Source organism: Panthera leo, chromosome A1, assembly GCF_018350215.1.
Source record: "Panthera leo isolate Ple1 chromosome A1, P.leo_Ple1_pat1.1, whole genome shotgun sequence".
NCBI lineage: Eukaryota > Metazoa > Chordata > Mammalia > Carnivora > Felidae > Panthera > Panthera leo.
The window spans coordinates 185889860-185915421 of record NC_056679.1 but is presented as its reverse complement, the minus strand read 5'-3'; the positions used below and the strand labels follow the sequence as shown (position 1 = coordinate 185915421).

The window sequence follows — 25562 nt, the reverse complement described above, 5'->3', positions numbered from 1 at the left end:
ATATGCTACCATTCCCATATACAGCTCAATTTCTCTGATGAATAAGTATGAAAGTAGACTCTGTAGAGAATCATAATAGGGAGAGAGATATTTTCTCATTAATTTTATTATTTGGACCTCAGATTCCAAGTAATCTCCTAAGCAGAATCTTAGTCGATGTTTAGGTATAAATGAAATTTATCAGAAAAATGCACATAAAGCAGAAGTTTGGAATTAGTGGTTACATACTCTGATTTAGGTGATCTGAATAGTGCCCTTCTTAATTCCTGTTTATTTTGTGAATCACTTTTTGTTTAATCCATAGCCACTTTGTTCCTGGCACTATGCCGGATGCTGAAAAGCATTGAATGAGACAAACCAGTCCTTGCTCTTGTGGAAGTTATTTTCTAGAATAAAGATGTGCTTTTAAAAGCAAAACACTATACTATTTATTATATATTATAATTATACTTTTATAAATTTACTTATAGAAAATATTCTATTCTATATTTATTTGTTTCACTTACTGCCTCTGATTTAAGGAAATTGTGTAACCAGGTAAACATTTCATGCTCAATCATTTTTTTCAACCCATAGGTCCATGTGATTCTGTCCACTTTCTCCTTGAAATAGGCTAACATGGGATGTCATTAGACTCTTGTTGAGCTTTAAATTGCTATGTTAAACGTGAATTTAACAAATGCAAAGCAGACCAATTTCCTCCTTCTTGTCTCCTGCTTTCCTGCCATAAATAAATATTTGTTGCATTCCCAATACTTGTTTGGCACTATACTAGGGGATGGAGATAAAACCATGAGAAAAATAGGTACCTTCTTAATTCTTTTAGACCTTACAGTTTAGGGAAAAACAGTACACAAACAAACTTCAAAGAGAGGTGAGTGTTGAAGAAATAAAAATTTGATATGATGGATAAAAGAAAAGAATTACTTTAGGTAGAATGGTCAGGAAAGGCCATTCTGACTAATGGATAAGAAATTGAGTTTATATGAGTATTACAAAAATTATCCATGAAAAGATTGAAGTGAAGATGGTTCTTATCATAGGTAACTGCATGTGCAAGGGTCCTGAATGGAGTAAGAACTTGGTGTGATTTAGGAACTAAAAAAAGGCCCAGATGGCTGGAGGATAGTAACTAAGAATGAAAAAGTCAGGACATAGGATTTAGGAGGCAGAAATCTACTTCCTATTACATGGAGTTGTAGCTTTAGTGAAAAAGTTGAATTATATTCCAGATAAGGGGTTTGTGTCAGGGGAAATGCCTCATATAATAACACCATCAATTTTTTTTCTTAAGGAAGAAGTGTGCCTCTATGATTTGGGGAATGGTAAGAGTTGCAATTTACCTACCAATTCTCAATTGCCTGCAATTAATGAAATTTTTTACTTTAACCTTCCTTAGAGTTATATATAGTAGCATTCTACAGTTTGTTACAGAATCTTAGTGGGATCAAGAGTTAGTTATTAATTCTGCTATTATGTCAATTATTTGAAGTGTAGTAATTATTTTGTGGCATTGTTATGAAATGATTGCACTATATTTAAATAATGTGTTTAAACAAATATATTTTATAAAGATGAATATTCTGTATCTAAGAAGTAGCAATGATAGTCTCTTATTTCCAAATTAATCAATATGACTTAAGAGCAGTTATTTGGATGACTGAATTTTAGATTTTAAGGGATTCTCCAAGAGCATTAACAAAAGTATACTTATTTCTTATCCATAAAATATGTTGCTGAACGTAATCTGTGAACAACAAAGCCATGAAAAGTAATATTCCATCTAAAAAGCTGAAAGAAATCCAAATATCATTGTACCAATTTAAAAGGAAATCACATTACCATTTCATTAATAAAATTCCTTTTTCCCCAGAAGATTTTTAAATGTTTAGACTCAATCACCTCATACTTTAGTATCTGGAAATTTCACAAATATCTCATATCAAAGAATATTTTAAAATGTTCAGTGATTTAAGTTTACAGCATAATAGCTCTTTGTTTCATTTTTAGGTTAACATCAAGCATAAATGACCTTTTTTGGTAGGGAGTTTTATGAATTTTAATACAAACATAAATTCTTGTAATTCAGTAGCAGGATACTGAATTGTTCTATTACTCCCCTTCCCAAAATAACTCCCTCCTACCACCCTTTGTAGTCAAACCATTCTCCCTCCCTTAAATCTTGACAAAAACTGGTCTTTTATTCATTAGTGTAGTTGTTTTCTTTTGAAAAATATTATATAAGTGGCATCATCTAGTTGACTCCATATAGTGCTTTTGAGATTCATCTAAGTTATCAAGATGTCAGTAAACACACACAAAAAGAGGTTCAACTGTCATAGCCATTAAATGTAAATGTACATTACGATACCAGTATACACTTATCAGAATGGGTAGAATAAAAAAAATACTGGCAAGACTAAGGGTTGGTAAGGATGTGGAGCACCTGAAACTCTTATACATTGCTAGTGGGAATAATTGGGCAATTTTGTATAAGGTTAAACATACATACTATTACTCAGCAATCTACTATTTGTATGACAGAATTAAATATCTTACGGAATAATAACTTTAAAAATGGATTACTAGATTATTTTTTTCTGGAATGCTTACACAACATGATCATATTAAGTTTTTCCAGATGAGATGGAAGTTTCTTTTATATTGACTCGAGATTGTACTCTTGACTGAATTAATCAGGACTTTTTCATTGATAGTGATATCACCGAAATGGTAACCAGCAATTTGATCTACTTTGACATCACTGGTGATTGTGTACCTGAGGATACTGGAAAGAATGGAAAGAATACCGTTAAGGAACACATGGAAGTATGGATTCTGTGGGAGTCTCTTTTTGTAGTTTGTGCATTAGGTTATCAGTCTCTTGAAAAAAGTAATAATACACTATCTAGAAAAGACACAAATTGACATTGTTATTCCATTAAGGCACTCTGTACATGATATGAATTCATTATCACTTAAAGCTTTTAACCTTATTTCCTGATACAGGATCTAAGTTTGTTAGTACATAAATGATGAAAACTGGGCTTTCTCTGTTAAAATTTTTAATTTGCCTATGAACCAGCATGACAATTTAAAATGTGCTTAAACTGGGGCAAAGTTAGGGTGATTTCAAATTCTATTGGGATTTCTTTTTTTTTTACATTGTTTTGGAATTCTAAGAACGAAAGTAAGTATGGACTCTGTAAAATACATCTACAGAGCACTTATTCTCATTTTCAGTACAGTTTTTTGTTAACATCTACAATACTTTCATAATGATTAATACAAAGTGAATTAATGATTGAATAAAAATTTCTATGATCTGGAGTATTTATAATTCCTAGTTATGTAAATTTACATTATAATGAGATAAAAATGGATTACTTATATAACAGGGATAGGGAAATTGAGGAGGAAGAAAACTGAAAGATAAGACTTGATTAATTTTTTAACGTTTTAATTATTTTTGAGAGAGAGAGACAGAGAGAGAGAGAGGGAGAGAATGAGCAAAGGAGGGACAGAGAGAGAGGGAACAGAATCCATGAAGCAGGCTTCAGGCTCTGAGCTGTTAGCGCAGAGCCTGACGTGGGGCTGGATCCCATGAACCACTGGATCATGACCTGAGCTGAAGCAGACACTTAACTGACTGAGACACCCAGGTTCCACAGATTTGATTAATTTTTTAAAGTGACTAATAAAACCTTGATTTTAAGAAAATGTTTTAGGCAGCAAGAGCCAAATAATAAAACATTAAGAGTGATCTAGAAGTAACCATGGCCACAGAGAGGGTGTTGGAAATTGTATTGACTTCAACTTAAAGATACAGTACAATTTTAGAAAATAAAGAAACAAAGGAGAGAAAAAAATTTTCCTATAATTATGCTCACTCAGATGTATGTACTCATGTTAGTAAAATTCCACATAAAAGTGAAAATTCAATCAGCCACCTGAATAAATGAGCTCCATATTTCCAAACATCTGAATATTAAAACAAAATTGGAATATTTTACTTTCTGCTCTCACAGAACAGTGTCCAAAGATAGGAATTTTCAATATATTTTGAATACATTTGAATAAACATCTGAATATATGTAGATATTGCATATAATAGAATCAGCCTTCATTTTCCTTTCTTTTCCTTTCTTTATTTTCTTTTCTTTTAAGATTTTATTTTTTAAATAATCTGTACACCCAATATTGGGCTTGAACTCATAACCCTGAAATCAAGAGTCACATGCTCTACTGACTAAGCCAACCAAGTTCCCCCATCCTTCATTTTCTTACACTAGTTTTCAGTGACCCTTAAACTAACCTAAATCTGGGACAGTTTAACCTTTGAGAGAAAGTACACAAGAGGTCCTCCTAACCACATGTGTGGCCTCCTTGCAAATATGGGAACAGTTTTTATATGTGTGACTTTTATTTTGCTGGAAGAGCAAAAGTTGTATCAGTTCTTCAAAATGTTTTATGTTCCAGAGAAAACTATCCTTCTTACTACAGAAATTAAGGTTTTGCAGCAAATGCAAAAGCATGTTCATAGAAATAACCTTACCATCAAGTTGGAGGTACTGCAGACAGAGATTAGTCATGGTCTACCATATGACAGTGTTTTTATTATTGCCTTGTGTTGTTAGTTAAGTGTTGCCTGTTTCTGACTTTTCAGGTATTTGTTTCCTCAAATAGATGAAAGGTGTTTTGATATCAGCATTGAACTTTCTATTTCTTTCCATCTGCAGTTGTGCTCTGCACAAAAGAATCTCAAATACATGCTAATTAAGTGAAGGACCAAGAAATCTAAATCTATAAGGCATTATTTCCCAAATTTGGCTACCTTCATGGTTTTTGCCACATCTCAGTGACATCTGATCATTTATTTCCTTGATATCTTTCATAAAACTGGTATCTTTTTAAAACATATTATTTTATTTAATACATTAAATAATAAAAGAAAATCTTAAAAATCATTTTTACTTTTCATAATGCAAGACAACTGCCAAGTAAATACAATGAAACCAGGGTGGTGTTATGACATTTTAAATGTATATATTACTTTCTACTAGAAGTGCTAAGCTTGATGTTCTCCTTAGAAAGCAGATTAGTAAATTGGCAAATGTGGCTAAAGACAAATTACAAATAAACCAAGACAGTGTCTTTAATATAACTGAATATGCTAAAAGAAAATTAAAAAGGGAAAAATTTCAAATTAGGTGTTTCAGTGTCTTAATGTTATTCCTATGTGACACTTAAAGCTGCCTTGTTTACCAAGGACAGTTGTCCTAAGTTCTCGGAAATACTGATATGGGATGATCTTAATAGGACATAAATTTTGAGGACAATGCTATCTTGAATTTCCAGTGTACCCTGAAACACTATTTCTAAAAATAGAAAACTGTGTATTTCTAGAATGAAGGAGAGCAGCCCCCCTTAATTATATTGGCCGAGTTTGTCACTGCGTTGTCACAGTCCGACAATAATGCAAGTGCAATGGCTAAGTTCTGCTACCTCATAGAAAAAAATTGTTGCATGAGATCAACATGTTATGGCCCCACTTTAGGGTACTGCCTTTTAAAGTTCCATATTAGTATATAGATTGCAAGAAGAGTTGTTTCACTTTCCCAAGATCATTCAGGTTTTGAAGCCATAGCTTTTACTCTGTGGCAAAGTTTACCCAAACAAGAATTTGAGAATATTATTATTTTTTATCACTTGGTAAAAAAAAATCACATAAAAATACTTTATAAATAAAGGGATAAATTAGGAATGTGCCAGTTTAATAATCATTATTATCTATATAAATATCAATGTTTACACCATAAGAATTCTAGTATTCATTGATATTTCTTTCTTAGCACAATTTACCATCAACACTTTATTTCTATTCTATCCAACAGCTATAGACAGTTGGTGTCTGGTTTCTAGAGTTAGCCATGGCCTTGTTTCCTTTTTAACTCTCAAAGACATCTTGAGTGTATGTTACCTGAGTTTTCACATGCAAAGAATTATAGCATTTAACAAAAAAGGTGATGGCAATTATATGATGGCATATTATATGAGCAGCTCATTTTAATATTAGCTATAATTGTTACATGTGTACATTTTTAAATAGAGTAAATTTTACCATGTGAATTTTGCCAACATTCAATTTTTAAAAATAACCCACATTCTCCTTGATTCATTCAGTATTTTGGAAACTATTCATTGTGTGTTTTGTCAAGTGGCAGGCACTTGGCAAATTTTCTGAAAATGACACTGTTGGAGACGGAAACATTTCTTGCTGTTAGGAACCTAATGTTCTACTTTTAACGCTCACACCTAAACCTAATTTTTAAATGCTTTGTTGTAGTTGTTATTGTTGTTGTGAAGCAAAAATGTATGCAGAGTACAAAAGGACTAAAGATGGCTCAATGAATCATCACAAAATCCATATAATCACCAACCACAACTGGCAATAAAATATTGTTAGCACCCTAGGAAACAGCCTCACCTCCTTCCTCATTTTCTTCTTCTTTCCCTTCCCCCAAAGAAACCATTGTTTTGACTTTGAGCTCGATATTTGAATTTTGCCTTTTATTAAATTTTTTAAAGGTTTATTTATTTTGAGAGAGAGAGAGCATTAGTAGGGGAGGGGGGAGAGAGAGAGAGGAGGCTAGAGAATCTCAAGCAGACATGGGGCTTAATCCCACGACCATGAGATCATGATCTGAGCCAAAATCAAGAGTCAGACATTTAACCAACTGAGCCACCCAGAAGTCCCTGCCTTTTATTACATTTTATATGCAGAAACAGCATGTGGGTGTGTGTATATGAGTGTATGTGTAGTATCTTTTGCTCAAATTTTGATTTTTCAGATTTCATTTTGCTGAATTTAGTAATAGTTCACCAATTTGTATTATTGTATAATATTATGTGAATATACTGTATTTTATTAATCCATTCTACTGAATTATGTTCTTATCTGTTTGGGTCATGTTTTGTTTTATGTTTATATCTATTACTAATAATGCAACTACGGATATTTCTGCACAAGTCTTTGAGTGGATATGTGCATGTGTTTCTTTTTGAAATAAATCTAGGGATGGACTTTTTGGGGGTGATTATCACGAGCAGACAATGCCAAAATGTTTTTCCACCAGTAGTGAATGAGTCCTAGTTGCTCCACAGTCTCCCACTTTTATTCAAGAACAGTTAAAACAAACCAACAAGGACGGTGAAGTGGCTAACCCAGAGAAAATGGAATTCAGGGATAATTCTAGACCTAACATTGATTTTCTTTTCTTTTCTTTTTTTTTTTCTGTGTACACCCCTTGACCCCAATCAGTGTTGTGGTTGCCTTTTCCACATTTCCTCTCCTCACTTTATTAATTGTCCCAATCTCCCTTGGGTGTCTGTGAAGTCCTCATGCTTTTTTGTGAAGCTAATTCCATCTTGGATACTAGTGGTAGGATAGTTAGACTAAAATAATTAATATAATCCCACCCTTGGCCTTGGATCATAGTTTCATATGTGTGAATTCCTATGTATTTGGCTAGTGATGCACGAAATTAGACTTTCTGAGGACTTCCTTCTTTTTGAGAGAATTTCTGGAAGAGTTTCTCTACGTTTTCATAGATGTAAATAAAGAGGCATAGAAGTTAGGAGTTGGAGTTAGCTTCTCCTGACTGCAAAGTCAAGCTACCTTTGCGTTGAAGCTGACACCGTGGAGGATAGAAGGGTGAGATACAAAGAATCAGAGTTTTTAAATACATAGTTGTGAAGCTAACCAGGGCACCATGAAGCTTATCCTACATTAGGCTTTATGATTATATATTCCAGTGCTCCCCAATTTAGTTTGAATGTTCTGAGACTTGCCTTGAAATTTATCTTACCTAATAAAACCCCACAGACAGTTATTTGATATGGATCGTTGGTGGTTGCTAATAAAAAAAAAAAAAAAACAGTTTGCATTTACACACTGGAATATATGTGTGTGATAATGGACTCAGTCAAATAAGCATATTTACCCACAGCTGTTAACCTAATTTTAAAACATTGAACCCGGTAAGAGCTAAGGAAATCATCACAAATAGGAAAATTCATTACCAGAATTGATACTTAGGGATTTGCTTCCTTGCTGTAACACTCCCCTTTTTGTATATCCGCACTTGGCTACACACACGGGCAGAGAGCATTCCCAACAGGTTATGCACAGGTTCCTTACATGTCCTTACTGGGAGGTACAGAATCGCATAGGCCACTAAAGGCCCTAGGTGAAAGAGTAACTGGTGCCCCAATGCTCTTGTTTACAGAACACCACAGCATCCTGTGAGTTCCCAGTCCTCTTGGACAATACAGAGTGGAGTCCCTTCCTCCCATGATCACATTATGAGTCCCCATGTCCTTTGAGACATATATTTCACCTTCCATACCTGCTCTGACACTTTTTGCAGTGGCTGGAGGACATCGTTTAAAATGAACTGGTTGATATGTATGTCTTGCTCCTGGAGTGTGCACGGCTCACCAAACTGATAAAGAGTTTGAGATGCTTGACCACATCCATGAAGTTAAATTACAAGCTCTGGTTTTTTTTTTCTTTTAATGTTCATTTATTTTTGAGGGGGTGGGGAACACAATCAGGGGAGGGGGACAAAGAGAGGGAGACACAGAATTTTATTTATTTATTTATTTTTTCAATATATGCAGTTTATTGTCAAATTGGTTTCCATAACACACAGGTGTCCTCCTCAAAACCCCTCACCCACTCTCCCCTCCCTCCCACCCCCCCATCAACTCTCAGTTAGTTCTCAGTTTTTAAGAGTCTCTTATGCTTTGGCTCTATTCCACTCTAACCTCTTTTTTTTTTCCTTCCCCTCCCCCATGGGTTTCTGTTAAGTTTCTCAGGATCCACATAAGAGTGAAACCATATGGTATCTGTCTTTCTCTGTATGGCTTATTTCACTTAGCATCACACTCTCCAGTTCCATCCATGTTGCTACAAAGGGCCATATTTCATTCTTTCTCATTGCCACGTAGTACTCCATTGTGTATATAAACCACAATTACTTTATCCATTCATCAGTTGATGGACATTTAGGCTCTTTCCATAATTTGGCTATTGTTGAGAGTGCTGCTATAAACATTGGGGTACAAGTGCCCCTATGCATCAGTACTCCTGTATCCCTTGGGTAAATTCCTAGCAGTGCTACTGCTGGGTCATAGGGTAGGTCTATTTTTAATTTTTTGAGGAACCTCCGCACTGTTTTCCAGAGTGGCTGCACCAATTTGCATTCCCACCAACAGTGCCAGAGGGTTCCCGTTTCTCCACATCCTCGCCAGCATCTGTAGTCTCCTGATATGTTCATTTTGGCCACTCTGACTGGCGTGAGGTGATATCTGGGTGTGGTTTTGATTTGTATTTCCCTGATAAGGAGCGACGTTGAGCATCTTTTCATGTGCCTGTTGGCCATCCGGATGTCTTCTTTAGAGAAGTGTCTATTCATGTTTTCTGCCCATTTCTTCACTGGGTTATTTGTTTTTCGGGTGTGGAGTTTGGTGAGCTCTTTATAGATTTTGGATACTAGCCCTTTGTCCGATATGTCACTTGCAAATGTCTTTTCCTATTCCATTGGTTGCCTTTTAGTTTTGTTGGTTGTTTCCTTTGCTGTGCAGAAGCTTTTTATCTTCATAAGGTCCCAGTAGTTCATTTTTGCTTTTAATTCCCCTGCCTTTGGGGATATGTCAAGTAAGAAATTGCTACGGCTGAGGTCAGAGAGGTCTTTTCCTGCTTTCTCCTCTAAGGTTTTGATGGTTTCCTGTCTCACATTCAGGTCCTTTATCCATTTTGAGTTTATTTTTGTGAATGGTGTGAGAAAGTGGTCTAGTTTAAATCTTCTGCATGTTGCTGTCCAGTTCTCCCGGCACCATTTGTTAAAGAGACTGTCTTTTTTCCATTGGATGTTCTTTCCTGCTTTGTCAAAGATGAGTTGGCCATACGTTTGTGGGTCTAGTTCTGGGGTTTCTATTCTATTCCCTTGGTCTATGTGTCTGGTTTTGTGCCAATACCATGCTGTCTTGATGATTAAAGCTTTGTAGTAGAGGCTAAAGTCTGGGATTGTGATGCCTCCTGCTTTGGTCTTCTTCTTCAAAATTACTTTGGCTATTCAGGGCCTTTTGTGGTTCCATATGAATTTTAGGATTGCTTGTTCTGGTTTCGAGAGGAATGTGGTACAATTTTGATTGGGATTGCATTGAATGTGTAGATAGCTTTGGGTAGTATAGACATTTTCACAATATTTATTCTTCCAATCCATGAGCATGGAATATTTTTCCATTTTTTATATCTTCTTCAATTTCTTTCATAAGCTTTCTATAGTTTTCAGCATACAGATCTTTAACATCTTTGGTTAGATTTTTCCCTAGGTATTTTATGCTTCTTGGTGCAATTGTGAATGGAATCATTTTCTTTGTTTGTCTTTCTGTTGCTTCATTGTTAGTGTATAAGAATGCAACTGATTTCTGTACATTGATTTTGTATCCTGCAACTTTGCTAAGTTCATGTATCAGTTCTAGCAGACTTTTGGTGGAGTCTATCGGATTTTCCATGTATAATATCATGTCATCTGCAAAAAGTGAAAGCTTGACTTCATTTTTGCCAATTTTGATGCCTTTGATTTCCTTTTGTTGTCTGATTGCTGATGCTAGAACTTCCAGCACTATGTTAAACAACAGCGGTGAGAGTGGGCATCCCTGTCGTGTTCCTGATCTCAGGGAAAAAGCTCTCAGTTTTTCCCCATTGAGGATGATGTTAGCTGTGGGCTTTTCATAAATGGCTTTTATGATGTTTAAGTATGTTCCTTCTATCCCGACTTTCTCGAGGGTTTTTATTAAGAAATGTTGATGAACTTTGTCAAAGGCCTTTTCTGCATCGATTGACAGGATCATATTGTTCTTATCTTTTCTTTTATTAATGTGATGTATCACATTGGTTGATTTGCGAATGTTGAACCAACCCTACATCCCAGGAATGAATCCCATTTGATCATGGTGCATAATTCTTTTTATATGCTGTTGAATTCGATTTGCTAGTATCTTATTGAGAATTTTTGCATCCATATTCATCAGGGATATTGGCCTGTAGTTCTCTTTTTTTTACTGGGTCTCTGTCTGGTTTAAGAATCAAAGTAATACTGGCTTCATAGAATGAGCCTGGAAGTTTTCCTTCCCTTTCTGTTTTTTGGAATAGCTTGAGAAGGATAGGTATTATCTCTGCTTTAAACGTCTGGTAGAACTCCCCTGGGAAGCCATCTGGTCCTGGACTCTTATTTGTTGGGAGATTTTTGATGACTGATTCAATTTCTTCGCTGGTTATGTGTCTGTTCAAGCTTTCTATTTCCTCCTGATTGAAATTTGGAAGCGTGTGGGTGTTTAGGAATTTGTCCATTTCTTCCAGGTTGTCCAGTTTGTTGGGATATAATTTTTCATAGTATTCCTTGATAATTGCTTGTATCTCTGAGGGATTGGTTTTAATCATTCCATTTTCATTCATGATGTTATCTATTTGGGTCATCTCCCTTTTCTTTTTGAGAAGCCTGGCTAGAGGTTTATCAATTTTGTTTATTTTTTCAAAAAACCAACTCTTGGTTTCGTTGATCTGCTCTACCGTTTTTTTAGATTCTATATTGTTTATTTCTGCTCTGATCTTTATTATTTCTCTTCTTCTGCTGGATTTAGGCTGCCTTTGCTGATCTGCTTCTATTTCCTTTAGGTGTGCTGTTAGATTTTGTATTGGGGATTTTTCTTGTTTCTTGAGATCGGTCTGGATTGCAATGTATTATCCTCTCAGGACTGCCTTCACTGCATCCCAAAGCGTTTGGATTGTTGTATTTTCATTTTCGTTTGTTTCCATATATTTTTTAATTTCTTCTCTAATTGCCTGGTTGACCCATTCATTCTTTAGTAGGGTGTTCTTTAACCTCCATGCTTTTGGAGGTTTTCCAGACTTTTTCCTGTGGTTGATTTCAAGCCTCATAGCATTGTGGTCTGAAAGTATGCATGATATGATCTCAATTCTTGTATACTTATCAAGGGCTGTTTTGTGACCCAGTATATGATCTATCTTGGAGAATGTTCCATGTGCACTCGAGAAGAAAGTCTATTCTGTTGCTTTGGGATGCAGAGTTCTAAATATATCTGTCAAGTCCATCTGATCCAATGTATCATTCAGGGCCCTTGTTTCTTTATTGACCGTGTGTCTAGATGATCTATCCATTTCTGTAAGTGGAGTGTTAAAGTCCCCTGCAATTACCACATTCTTATCAATAAGGTTGCTTATGTTTGTGAGTAATTGTTTTATATATTTGGGGGCTCCTGTATTCGGCGCATAGACATTTATAATTGTTTGCTCTTCCTGATGGATAAACACTGTGATTATTATATAATGCCCTTTTTCATCTCTTGTTACAGCCTGTAATTTAAAGTCTAGTTTGTCTGATATAAGTATGGCTACTCCAGCTTTCTTTTGACTTCCAGTGGCATGATAAATAGTTTTCTCCATCCCCTCACTCTCAATCTGAAGGTGTCCTCAGGTCTAAAATAAGTCTCTTGTAGACAGCAAATAGATGGGTCTTGTTTTTTTATCCATTCTGATACCCTATGTCTTTTGGTTGGCGCATTTAGTCTATTTACATTCAGTGTTATTATAGAAAGATATGGGTTTAGAGTCATTGTGATGTCCGTAGGTTTCATGCTTGTAGCGATGTCTCTGGTACTTTGTCTCACAGGATCCCCCTTAGGATCTCTTTTAGGGCTGGTTTAGTGGTGACGAGTTACTTCAGGTTTTCTTTGTTTGGGAAGACCTTTATCTCTCCTTCTATTCTAAATGACAGACTTGCTGGATAAAGGATTCTCGGCTGCATATTTTTTTTTGTTCATCACATTGAAGATCTCCTGCCATTCCTTTCTGGCCTGCCAAGTTTCAGTAGAGAGATTGGTCACGATTCTTATAGGTCTCCCTTTATATGTTAGAGCACGTTTATCTCTAGCTGCTTTCAGAATTTTCTCTTTATTCTTGTATTTTGCCAGTTTCACTGTGATACGTCGTGCAGAAGATCAATTCAAGTTACGTCTGAAGGGAGTTCTCTGTGCCTCTTGGATTTCAATGCCTTTTTCCTTCCCCAGATCAGCGAAGTTCTCAGCTATTATTTCTTCAAGTACACCTTCAGCAACTTTCCCTCTCTCTTCCTCCTCTGGAATACCAATTATGCGTAGATTATTTCTCTTTAGTGCATCACTTAGTTCTCTAAATTTCCCCTCATACTCCTGGATTTTTTTTCTCTCTCTTTTTCTCAGCTTCTTCTTTTTCCATAATTTTATCTTCTAGTTCACCTATTCGCTCCTCTGCCTCTTCAATCCAAGCCGTAGTTGTCTCCATTTTATTTTGCAGTTCATTGATAGCATTTTTTAGCTCCTGCTGGCTGTTCCTTAGTCCCTTGATCTCTGTAGCAAGAGATTCTCTGCTCTCCTTTATACTGTTTTCAAGCCCATTGATTAATTTTATGACTATTATTCTAAATTCACTTTCTTTTATATGGTTTAAATCATTTTTGATCAGTTCGTTAGCTGTTGTTATTTCCTGGACATTTTTCTGAGGGGAATTCTTCTGTTTCGTCATTTTGGATAGTCCCTGGAGTGGTGCGGGACTGCAGGGCACTTCCCCTGTGCTGTCTTGAATAACTTGCGTTGGTGGGTGGGGCTGCAGTGAGACCTGATGTCTGCCCCCAGCCCACTGCTGGGGCTACAGTCATACTGGTGTGTGCCTTCTCTTCCCCTCTTCTAGGGGCGGGATTCACTGTGGGGTGGCATGGCCCATCCGGGCTACTTGCACACTGCCAGGCTTGTGGTGCTGGAGATCTGGCGTATTAATTGGGGTGGATCGGCAAGGTGCACAGGGGCGGGAGGGGCAGGCTCAGCTCACTTTTCCTTCTGTGATCTGCTTCGGGAGGGGCCCTGTGGCACGGGGAGGGAGTCAGACCCGCTGGAGGGATGGATCCACAGAAGCACAGCATTGGGTGTTTGCGTGCTGCAAGCAAGTTCCCTGGCAGGAACTGGTTCCCTTTGGGATTTTGGCTGGGGGATGGGCAAGGGAGATGGCACTGGCGAGTGCCTTTGTTCCCCGCCAAGCTGAGCTCTGTCATCTGGGACTCAACAACTCTCCCTCCCGTTGTCCTCCAGCCCTCCCGTTCTCCGAGCAGAGCTGTTAGGTTATAACCTTCCAGATGTCAAGTCCCACTTGCTGTCGGAACGTACTCTGTCTGGCCCCTCTGCTTTTTCAAGCCAGACTCGGGGGCTCTGCTTGGCCGGCGGGCCGCCCCTGCCCCGGCTCCCTCCCACCAGTCCGTGGAGCGAGTACCACCTCTCCGCCCTTCCTACCCTCTTCCGTGGGCCTCTCATCTGCGCTTGGCTCCAGAGAATCCATTCTGCTAGTCTTCTGGCGGTTTTCTGGGTTATTTAGGCAGGTGTAGGTGGAACCTAAGTGATCAGCAGGATGCGCGGTGAGCCCAGCATCCTCCTACACCACCATCTTCCCAGGATCCTCCAAGACACAGAATTTTAAACAGGCTTCAGGCTCTGAGCTGTCAGCACAGAGCCCAGTGTGGGGCTTGAACTCACAAGCTGTGAGATCATGACCTGAGCCAAAGTCAGAAGTTTAACCAACTGAGCCACCCAGGTACCACCCAGGCATCTCTGCTTTTAGTCCTTGGTATGCGGAGATCAAATTGTTGGTATCTGGAATAACAAGCTTATGAAATTTGAATATTATTAACTTTGTGCTGAAGTTGCCATACTGTTATTGAGCTCAGGCATAAACGAATTTATTGTCCTAAAGGAAAATGAGTTTGAACAACTATTTATTTTGGGTGATCTTATTTTTTCATGAATGTACAGTAGCAGATTCTTTGGACCCAGTTTCTTTTTCAAAGCCTTGCAGCATAATGGTTAAATATTTTGGTTTTGGCAAACTGAAGTGACTAGTGGAAACATTGTGTTTCTTCATTGGCAAAATGGGGATAATTAAAGGAATAACACTGTTTTAAGGATTAAGTGGGAGAATGTATGTGAAGTTTTTAAAGTTATTCCTAGGACATGGTGAATATTGAAAAGTAGCTATTGTTGGTATTATTATTTACCTCAGAAAAACTGGTTAGCAAGAATATTTCTTTTCCACAAATCTTAATTAAGCATGCACTCATGGAATTTATAGTCTAGTAATGGAAACAGACAATAAGCAAATCAGAGCACAGACATTGTAACAAATGCTATGAAGCAATCATGGGACTGGCTATAGCGTATGAAGGTTGGGGTGGGTGACAGTGTTAGATAAAACAATAAGGGATGACTTCTATGTAAAGGTTATTTCTGTTGAAAAGTAAGAAGGGATAAGCCATACCAAATACTGGTTTAGGAGGTGAAGAGAAGAAAAGATTGTAGGAGGAAGGAGTATATGTGTAAATGTACTGGAGATTGGCCAAGTTTCTAGAACTCATCAAACTTGGGTAACATGATGATGTAAGGAATAGCACATTCTTCTGTTCCTGATGCTTTTGGAGTATGAGGATTCTCACTGGATTCTATGGCCTGATGAGAATGTGAGGTCGAATGGGATCTCTTTGAGAGCAGAGATTTATGTTATATAAGCGGTGGAGATTCACAAGAGGTAATGTTAACAGAGCAGAGAATACAATGCATAGGAACTTTTAATAGAAAAGTTTCAAAAGGTTTTATTTTGTTGACATATATGTCTTGGGAGATTTATTTTCACATATAAAATACCCTGTATTTAACTGATTGTACCTATAAAATAAAAATAAACCGAGATTTGTACCAACAAAATATTGAAGCTGATGTTAGGAACGAATGAAACACGAATTATTTAAAAAGAGCTCAAGCATAAAAATGAATGAGTTTTTGTATATTTTTTATTCTACTTACCTACATATGTCAGAGAAAGAAAAAATATAGATTCTGCCTTTATGATGCCAAATACCAGTGGGTTTTAAGATACCTGAATGAAATGACAGATGTTTTTATATCTCACCTAAGTGTTTGCTGTTATATTACCCTGGGAGGATACAATGACGAGATTTTTCCTCTCACAAAACTTAGATCCTTATTGAATTTCTGGAAATGTGAAATACATAGATTAAAATTTAAAATTCCATAAACTGCATGATTAACCTTTAGTGTCAAACATCTAGAATATGTACCAAAATTTGAATATTTAGCATCTTCTATATAATTGAACTTTCACTGAACATCAATCAAGTATTTGTTTTATGTTTTTCTTGAAAAAAATTTTTAATGTTTGTTTATTTTTGACAGAGAGAGAGAGAGAGACAGCATAAGTGGGGCAGGCACAGAGAGAGAGGGAGACACAGAATCCGAAGCAGGCTCTAGGCTCTGAGCTGTCAGTACAGAGCTCAACCCAGGGCTTGAACTCACAAGCCATGAGATCATGACTTGAGCTGAAGTCAGAAGCTTAACCGACTGAGTCACCCAGTTGCCCTCTTTTTTTTTTTTTTTTGTTTTTTTCTAAGCCACTTTTATTTTTCTAAGTAAAATCAATTTTTTTTCTGATTATAAACATGAACTCAAAACATGTTTGTAATCATGCATAAATGCAAATAATGCATAAAACTGTAAACATGAAAATAAAAATATAATAACCTAATTTACAACATGGAGACTCAGATCTAAAGGGGGAACTGGGAATCTGTATTTTTAAGAGCCTTCCCGCCACGCTCCGCCCAGGAGTACACATCACTGGTTTAAACACAGACTGAGTTGCTCAAATTTTAATGTGCAGATGAATCGCTTGTAAATGTATTAAAGATTTTGATTCAGGAATCTCAGTGGGGCCCAAGGTTCTGCATTTGTATTAATATCTTTAGGAGATATTCATGCTGCTGGTCCAAGGTTCGTGGTCAGATGGCTTTCTCACGTTTTTTTAGAAAGCTTTTAAGGATGAGGAGCACCTGGGTCAGGTTAGGCATCTGACTTCTGTTCTGGTCATGACCTCCAGGGTTTAGGAGTTTGAGCCCCACTGTTGGGCTCTGTGCTGACAGCTCAGAGCCAGGAGCCTGTTTCGGATTCTATATCTGCCTCTCTCTGTGCCCCTCTTCTGCTTGCACGTTCTCTCTCTCCCTCTCTCTCTCTCTCAAAAATAAATAAACATTCAAAAAATAAAAAGCTTTCAAGGATGAAAAATTTACAACCTTTTCGGGTATTGTCTTTGACAAATTTTGCTCAGATTACAAAAAATGTTTTTCAGGATGGTAAGTTCATTTAAGACTAATTTAAATACTGGTTCTCTCTCTTTATAAGGTTATTTTTTAAACTAAAGTGTACAAGAACAAGTAATCGCTTCTAAAGACTATTGCATTTGGATAGATGCTGTTAGCTATAAGTTCACCTTTATGTTTGTGCTCAGCACACTCAACGGTCAAGTGCATTTTCTTGAATCATTATCAATCTATTTCCACCCAGGCCTTCTTATGGAGTTAACAGTTCTGCAGAATGCCTTTTCTAATGATGAGACTTCATTTATTTCTAGACAGCCTACCTATAAATGAAGTCTTGACTCCTCAGAATTCTGAAGAAACAACCGATGTTGAATGAAAGAGGTGCTTTTTTCTTTTTTTAAGACAAATCTGGAAACAATCCCAGATTATGTATCAGTCCCATTAATTTAGACCTCAGCTGGGAAAACTCTAGAGAATAAAAACTTCATTTATTATAATGTAGGGGTTCATTATTTTTCTTCCTGGAAAACATCTGTTTTTAGTTCTTCTCAGCATGTGTTACATAAAAGCCTGGAAGCAGCTTCTATAGATTCAGGTTTTAGTTACATGGTTGGACCTGTGGGTATAAATCTAACAGTGGTCACTTTATAACAATAATTACAATGGACCTATTTTCAGGGCTGTGTGTCTGGTACTGTGTGAAACACTTAATAACCATTATCTTAATCTGACATAAAAATGTCAAAAAAATGCTAGAATACTAGCATTAACTCTATTTTAAAGATGATAACTTTGTGAAGTTTAGCAAGGTTAAATAACATGCCCCAGGCCATTAAATAGTAAGTGATAGAGGAAAGACATGCTAAATCTAGAAAGCAGAACTAGTACTTCCTAACTTCAAAATGTATACTCTTAACTTCTCAACTCTTTTTTTTTTTTAACCTCTCTCTGGCTCAGTAGGCATCCTCAAGTATGATAAAATCTGTCACTGATACTTTTATATGAAATAATCGATTTATTTACTGTTTTGGTATCTAACAGATGATGACTCTAAATAAATTATTGGTGCAATTCTACAAAGTGGTATTCTTTCTAAGCAAGTATCCTTTGTATTTTTACTTAATGCATTTTTCCTACTTGTCTGCCAGATGATGGTAACACCAGTAACACAGCACCATCATGCTTGTGTCATTTAGTTGTTAGTATGAGGAGTTGCTATAAGTGAGCAAGCCAAATGATTTAACATTTCTTCCCTTCCCTTGAAGAAACTTGAATAGGGTGCATTTGTCTGGCAGAGACAGAAAGAGACACACAGAAGGCAGGGGAAAGGAAGAGGGAGAAATTTTTTTTTAAAGACATTTTTGTATGGATGAATTAAATGGTGGTACAATTCCATAGTGATGATGTCCAATGGGCTAAGCACAATCTTTTCTTAAAGTTGTTGAAGGGATTTGAAAATTTCTTTATCAGAGAGCTGTTATTTCTTCTTAAACTACTAGGATTTAGGTCATAGGATTAGAGCTCTATTAGGCAGTGTTCAGCAGTGCTCTAGAGAAATGATGAATTGAGATCCAAGAAGGATTTTCCTAGCAGAGAACTTGCCTCCGCCAGCACCAAGGCCTTTCTCTTTGAGAGCTCCTCGAAGCTTTGTCTAGCCCATCGTCCCCTATATGGGTGCTTTATGAAATTTAAATGTTGTTTAAAGTCATTATGGCAATTGAAGTGCAAGATGTAAGGCTGGCTATGTTAGGTTTTATGCAGATGTGTGGCTCAGTTTTTATAACGTTTCCTATTTATAAAGCTTTAAAGGAATGAAAGAATGAAAGAGGAGATTACTTGCTTACTAAGTTGATCCATGCCAGTGATTACTCTTAAAACTTCATCTCCCATCCACATTCTCAAACCTGGTTAATCATGCAATCAGCTTTCGTCTGCCATATGTAGTCATCTATTTACCTATACATACACACATATACATACATATATTTTATATATGTAAATTGATGAATGAGTGTAATTGAAGAAAGATGATAAATATGGTTTGTGTGTGTATGTACATATGTATGTATGTATATTCAGGGTAATGTGGCAGTGGTTTGATTTCTGATCAGATCCATTCTTTACCATATATTTACAAAAGTAAAATGAAGATAGGGATGGGACACTTTACATTTTAAGTTTGTAATTTTAAAAATTTTACCATAAACCATAGAAATAACTAACATTCACTGAATGCTGCTAAAAATGAAAATGGCAGTTGTTGCAAGGTTTACATTGGCCCTAGATCTGAAAAATGTAATTCTCTTGTGTGGGCGGCAGAGAGAGGGGAGTTGGACCTTGGGGCAAGAGGAGAAGCAAGGTCTAGGAATTCCAATATCTTTCCAAAGTCAGCCTTAACTTCTGGTCTACTTGCGGGGGGTTTCTGCCAGGTTCAGGCATTGAAATCTGAATCACAGGATATTATGTGGCTTTTTGATCACTCAAAGTAGGTAATTTCAATTATACAATTATAGTACATTAACCATTAGTATGAGTTTTCAGATCAGGAACTTTCGCTGTAATAAAGACTGGTTTAAAGTCTACAACCAACCTCCATAGTGCCGGTTCTAAACAATCAAAGATAAATGAACCGCCCTTGCTTTCAGTGCAAGTGAGAGGAAAAAATACACATACACACACCCTGGGGGAAGAAAAAGCAGCAAGACTGAGTTCTCCTTAGTAGTTCAATTGAGAGGGGAGAGGCTTGTCTGGTGGTTTGTGGGAGTGAATCTAATTATCATTCTCTTACTTTCATTAATAGGTTGGAGCAAGTTAACTTCGTAGAGGAGGAAGAAGTAGACATTACATCTGAATTCTTGAACTACGTTATGATCATTTAAGCATTACTTAAAATAGTTTAAGCATTCACAAAAATTGTTTCTTCTTAATAAGTCCTTCATGAGGTTGGGCAGGTAGACAGGAAGAACATCAACTATGGAAAAGGCAAAAATATACTTACAGATGGGAAGACAGAGCATTCTGGAAAACTGGAGAGTACACTTTAATACATTTTAATTTACATTTATGCAGTTTAATTAGCTAGACTAACCCTCAGTGAAAAATGTCATTTTCATCCATTGTAATACCTTCCTGTAATTCTGTTTCATTTCTCCTTTCTCCCCAGTGGTCTGTGAGTAAAAGTCCTCTTGGATGTAGTCTATATGTTTCCTAACCAATATTTTTGTTTTCTTAGCCTCACCAGCCAAAAATCTGATGATGACTATGAAGATTATGCTTCTAACAAAACATGGGTCTTGACTCCAAAAGTTCCTGAGGGGGATGTCACTGTCATCTTAAATAACCTCCTGGAAGGATATGACAATAAACTTCGGCCTGATATAGGAGGTATATTAAAATATTTTGTGATATGGCACAGGCAGAGGCAAACACATTGGAAGAAAAAATTAGCATACTTTAATAATCAGAAATACTTAAATGATCATTATATGTTGTAAAGATGGATACAGAATGTATAAATAGCATTCAGGCTTGGAGGTGGGAGGGCATTGATAAATGCAAAATGAAGAAAGATGATCTTCAAGTGAGGCCTGAGAACTAGAAATTCAAAATTTCCTAGATATCTTAGACAAAGGCTGTAGAAGAAATGTGACAATTGATTTATGAAGTAATATCAAAATGTTATATGTTATATGTATATATAATATCAAAATGTTATGAAGTAATATCAAAATAATAGTAGAAGAAAGGATATATTAGTTACGTACTTCTGTGAAATAAAATATCACAACTCTCAGTAGCATATAATAATAAGCATTTATTTAACATTTTGCCAGGGGTGGTCTAATCTAAGCTAAGCCAGGTTAGGGCTACTCATTTAAGAAAGCTGTATTCTCATTCTACTCCTGGGAGCAGCAGACTAGCCAGGAGTATCTTTATCATGAAAAAAAACACAAAGAATGAGACAGAAAGTAGAAGCTCATAAGGCTTAATGCTTGGGATTAGAACTTGTGTACTCACTTATCTGTGTAGTATTAGCCAACACAAGTCAGATGGTCAAGCCTCAAGTTCAGAGGCAGAGAAGTAGCCTCACTGGAGTAAATGCAGGGGCATAGATGCAGGGACTACTGAAGAATTCAATCCAACACAGAAAATTAGGGCATGGCACTTTCAGGGAAAGTGGATAAAGATGAGAGAAAATGTACTTGTTGACTTGAAGTACAGGATGATATTATGAATCCTTGTTCATTAACTGTTAAATGAAAATGGAGCACATCCATTTGGTCATGGATGAAATACTTCATGAGTTTTAATATCATTCATCTTTGACAAATAGGTGTGTATTGAGTTTCCATATGGTTTCCTCATATTATTTGATGAGTCACACAATTGACTAAGTCATTTAGGAAGATTGATTTTGTGTTGGCTGAAGTGTATGAGAATTAAGTGGTCATGAAAGGAATCAACAGAGGGAAATATTTTAAAAGAAACTTACAATATTTGTTGCACTAAATGTCTAATTCGTGTTTCTAATGCTTAGTTTTTCTAGATCACTAAGTAGTTACTTTTTCTACATGGGTCAAGTCAGATTATGATGCCCAAAAGATTCTGGGGCTTGAAGAAAAATGGTAAAATTCAGGATATGTAGAGAAAGCTAAAGAAAATCTAAGCAGTGTTTTCTTATTTGTTCATCTTAATGTAATTTTAAAAGTTAATCAGTTTCAAAACTCTAATATGTTTAGTTACTGCATTTACGTGCTTAAAAGGAGATTTTTTGAAAGTAAACAGTTATTTAAATGTAATAAATTAGTCACCGACACTAAATTAGTTGTGAATAAATCACTTCTAATGTGGCAAAATAAATCTATTTCTAGAATAACACAGACTAAAACATTAAAATGTTTAATTCACATATCTTTATCATTCTCTTTAAAGTGAAGCCAACGTTAATTCACACAGACATGTATGTGAACAGCATTGGTCCAGTGAATGCTATTAATATGGTAAGTTTCTAATGGTTTGTCAATTTTATTAACATATTAGAGAGGAGATGTGGTATCATAAAAATAGCAAAGAATATGCTAACAAAAAATCCATAAGGGAGAGATAGTCATTCAGATTTTTTTATTGTAATATGAAGATAATTATTTTTTATAATTTGTTATGAGACTTAAATGTGATCATATGTGTACAAATTAATTTTTGTAAATATGTTATACTTTTAAAATTCAACAATCATTGCTTACTTGGTAAGTACTTGTTAATACAAAATAAAATACAGTTTTCCACTAGTTTTTGGAAAATGATGGGGTAGAGAGGACAGAGTTTGCTTCATACTGGAATTATTTGTCAGAGAAAATAGTGCATTAGATATAATGATAAAAGTAGCTTTATTATTATTAGATTCTTTCTGCCCAAATCTGACATAAGAAACTAGATTGGAGTCTAGAATAGAATAGAGTAGAACATGCTATAACATAATACCTAACCTAACATAACATAATATTAGTGATACTATAATTTTGAAATGGTGTTTATCAAGCTAGCAATAAGGACACTCTATTGAGTCAGAGAGATGAGAAACTTTAAGTGTTCTCATGTACAGTGATGGTAAAGTGTATCACCTGCATACTCCAAGCAAGTAAGTTCGTTTGTTTAACAATGAAATACCAACAGTATTCTTCCTTATAAATAAAATTTTCAGCATATTTAGCATTCTAATGCAAAATGTAAATATCTAAAAAGCTATATGGGTAGTTTATTTAAACATAGAACTTTTAACTTCAGGAGTACTAGTCCCCAGAATTGTAATTGTTATCCCAGGATCGCATTTTATGAAATGCTGGTTCAGTGAAAAAAAAATATTTTATTTTTGTGGGATTTATTTATTTATTTATTTATTTATTTATTTATTTATTTTTGCTTCTTGCCAAAATGTAGTTTAGAATTATTTAATTACTTTATCTACTGGTTCGTCAGTAATTAGTTGATAAAGAATTTCATAAGATAGGTTCCTTCCTTACTACTTACAGACAACAAATATGGAACAAAGTGTTATGTGGCTTATGCCAGTGGAAATGTAGTCAGCTACAGTGAGACACCTCAGCAGGAGGTGCAAAGAAATCGCACAGAGCGATGCAAGTGAGGCAAAGGAAGAAGATTTTAGTCTGATCCTGACAGGCTATGTTTTTTTGGGTAACCTTCCTGTTTGATGTGTGTTCTTCATTATAAAGTGGTGGTTGGTTGATGGTATTAGACAGGAAATGTGGATGATTCCCAACACTCAGCTCTCATATTCTAAGAACACTGAGTTTTTTCTCATTTATAGGCATCAGTGAAATTGTTATAAAATAATGTTAAATAATATCTAAATATGACAAACCAGAACTTGGGTGTTCAGATTCCAGGTCTAATGGTCTGAATTCACATCAAACTTACTTCTCTTTAAGTACAGTCAATAATTGCCAATTTAGTGATGTATACTTGAGCATAGTCATTATAGAATCCTGTCTCATCACAGCACTTTGTGAATGTGCTTTGTGATGGAGTTAGCACATTAGTAAAAATTATTTTTTAATTGGTTAATTTCCTCGTTATTAGTGAAATGGACAACTATAATAGTAAAAATATTTTAAAAGTTACCTTGCATTTGGTTTTTGCTATCTGCCAGACCAAAACCATTTTATGTGAATTCTCCTTTTCCATCTTCACACTACCTAACAAGGCAGGTTCTTAAAGATCCCAATTTTATTTTGAGGCAACTGAGCCGTTCTCCAGAGCTCCAGTTGAGGACTGTTTTGAGTATTATGGACTTTGTTCACTCTTTAGCAGTGATTCTGAACGTAGGTGATTGTTTTCCTCAAGGTACATGTGGCAATGTCTGAAGATATTTTTAGCTATCACAATATGCAGGGGGTTGCGTTGGGGGTGGTGGTGGTGGTGTTACTGGCATCTAGTGGGTAGAGGCTAAGAATGCTACTACTAAGCATTCGAACATACACAACACAGCCCCCACAACAAAGAATTAGCTGGCCCAAAGTAACGTGAGAAACTGCTGTACAGACACTGAATGCAAATGACTATATTACAACTATGATCTTTTGCTAGAATTCATCTAAACAGGTCTATTTTTTTATCAATTTGTCTATAAAAGATGGATGTATCTCCTTAGCAAAGCTTTTGCCTTCTTTAAAATTAAAACCAGAGTACGTTTGCTTTATGTTGGTAATGAGAATACAAATGATAAATACAAACAAATGTTCTACATTACAATTCTGTGTTTAAAATGTTCTATTTCACCTTTTTTTTTAAAAAAAAAAACAGGAATATACAATTGACATATTTTTTGCTCAAACGTGGTATGACAGACGTCTGAAATTTAACAGCACCATTAAAGTCCTCCGATTGAATAGCAACATGGTAGGGAAAATCTGGATTCCAGACACTTTCTTCAGAAACTCCAAGAAAGCTGATGCACACTGGATAACCACCCCTAATAGGATGCTGAGAATTTGGAATGATGGTCGAGTGCTCTACACTTTAAGGTATTCTTTTGAAAAAGAAAAAGAGTAATCTCTGGGAATAAAACAAAGATCACCGACACTCTCTTGAAACAAGAGGAATGAAAGAAATTTCAAACCTACATCAGGGTGTGCATGTTTGATCAAAACAGTATGTGGTAGTACAAAATTTGTATTTCTTTCTGTTTTCAATATGCTTTGCAAAGTCATAGGTAGAACTTATTTCTTTGACTAATGTAAGAACTCTGTTTTCTCACACGGACATGAAATGTCCCTTGACTTCATAAGGTTACCTGATCTTTGTGGCTGCCTTGGCTTTTGCATGTGTGTCCTGCTACTTTAAAATAAGGAGACTGAAACACAGTTACCATTGGGATCACCAGTTGTTATGCTTGGAAATGTCTCTGTTTCCAAGGAAACCATTGCTAAAGGAGAAATTTTGGTGTGGAGATCTCCTGTACCTCCTTTTCTTTTCTGCACAATAGCAAGTAACTACAATGAGTTCTATCTGCCAGCACCCACTCCCCACTACACTGATAGGCTATTTGACTTAATTTATTGGCTATTTTGGGAATAGACTTCTTTAGGGATAAGTTGAAGGAGGTATCTTTTATTTTCAGAACTTAAATATGAAATAACATTTGGGAGATTTTCTACTTAAATTCCTGTATGCCATTATCTTAGCACTTTATTTTATCTATTTATTTATTTATTTACTTACTTACTGATTTACTTATTTATTTATTATTTTAAAAATGTTTGTTTTTGA

General features: G+C 35.9%; 1 protein-coding gene across 6 annotated transcripts in view; it reads left to right on the top strand.

The window, feature by feature from the left end:
* The window catches only part of GABRG2 (gamma-aminobutyric acid type A receptor subunit gamma2), a 113782-nt gene that overhangs the window by 12735 nt on the left and 75485 nt on the right, over positions 1 to 25562 (top strand). For 5 of the 6 annotated variants that reach the window (XM_042947500.1, XM_042947526.1, XM_042947495.1 and 2 more), the window contains exons 2-4: positions 20509 to 20660; positions 22209 to 22276; positions 24597 to 24817. In XM_042947500.1, coding sequence (XP_042803434.1) covers positions 20509 to 20660; positions 22209 to 22276; positions 24597 to 24817 — 441 coding nt within the window. The remainder of the gene's footprint in view (positions 1 to 20508; positions 20661 to 22208; positions 22277 to 24596; positions 24818 to 25562) is intronic. The other variant, XM_042947533.1, reaches the window with a different exon arrangement.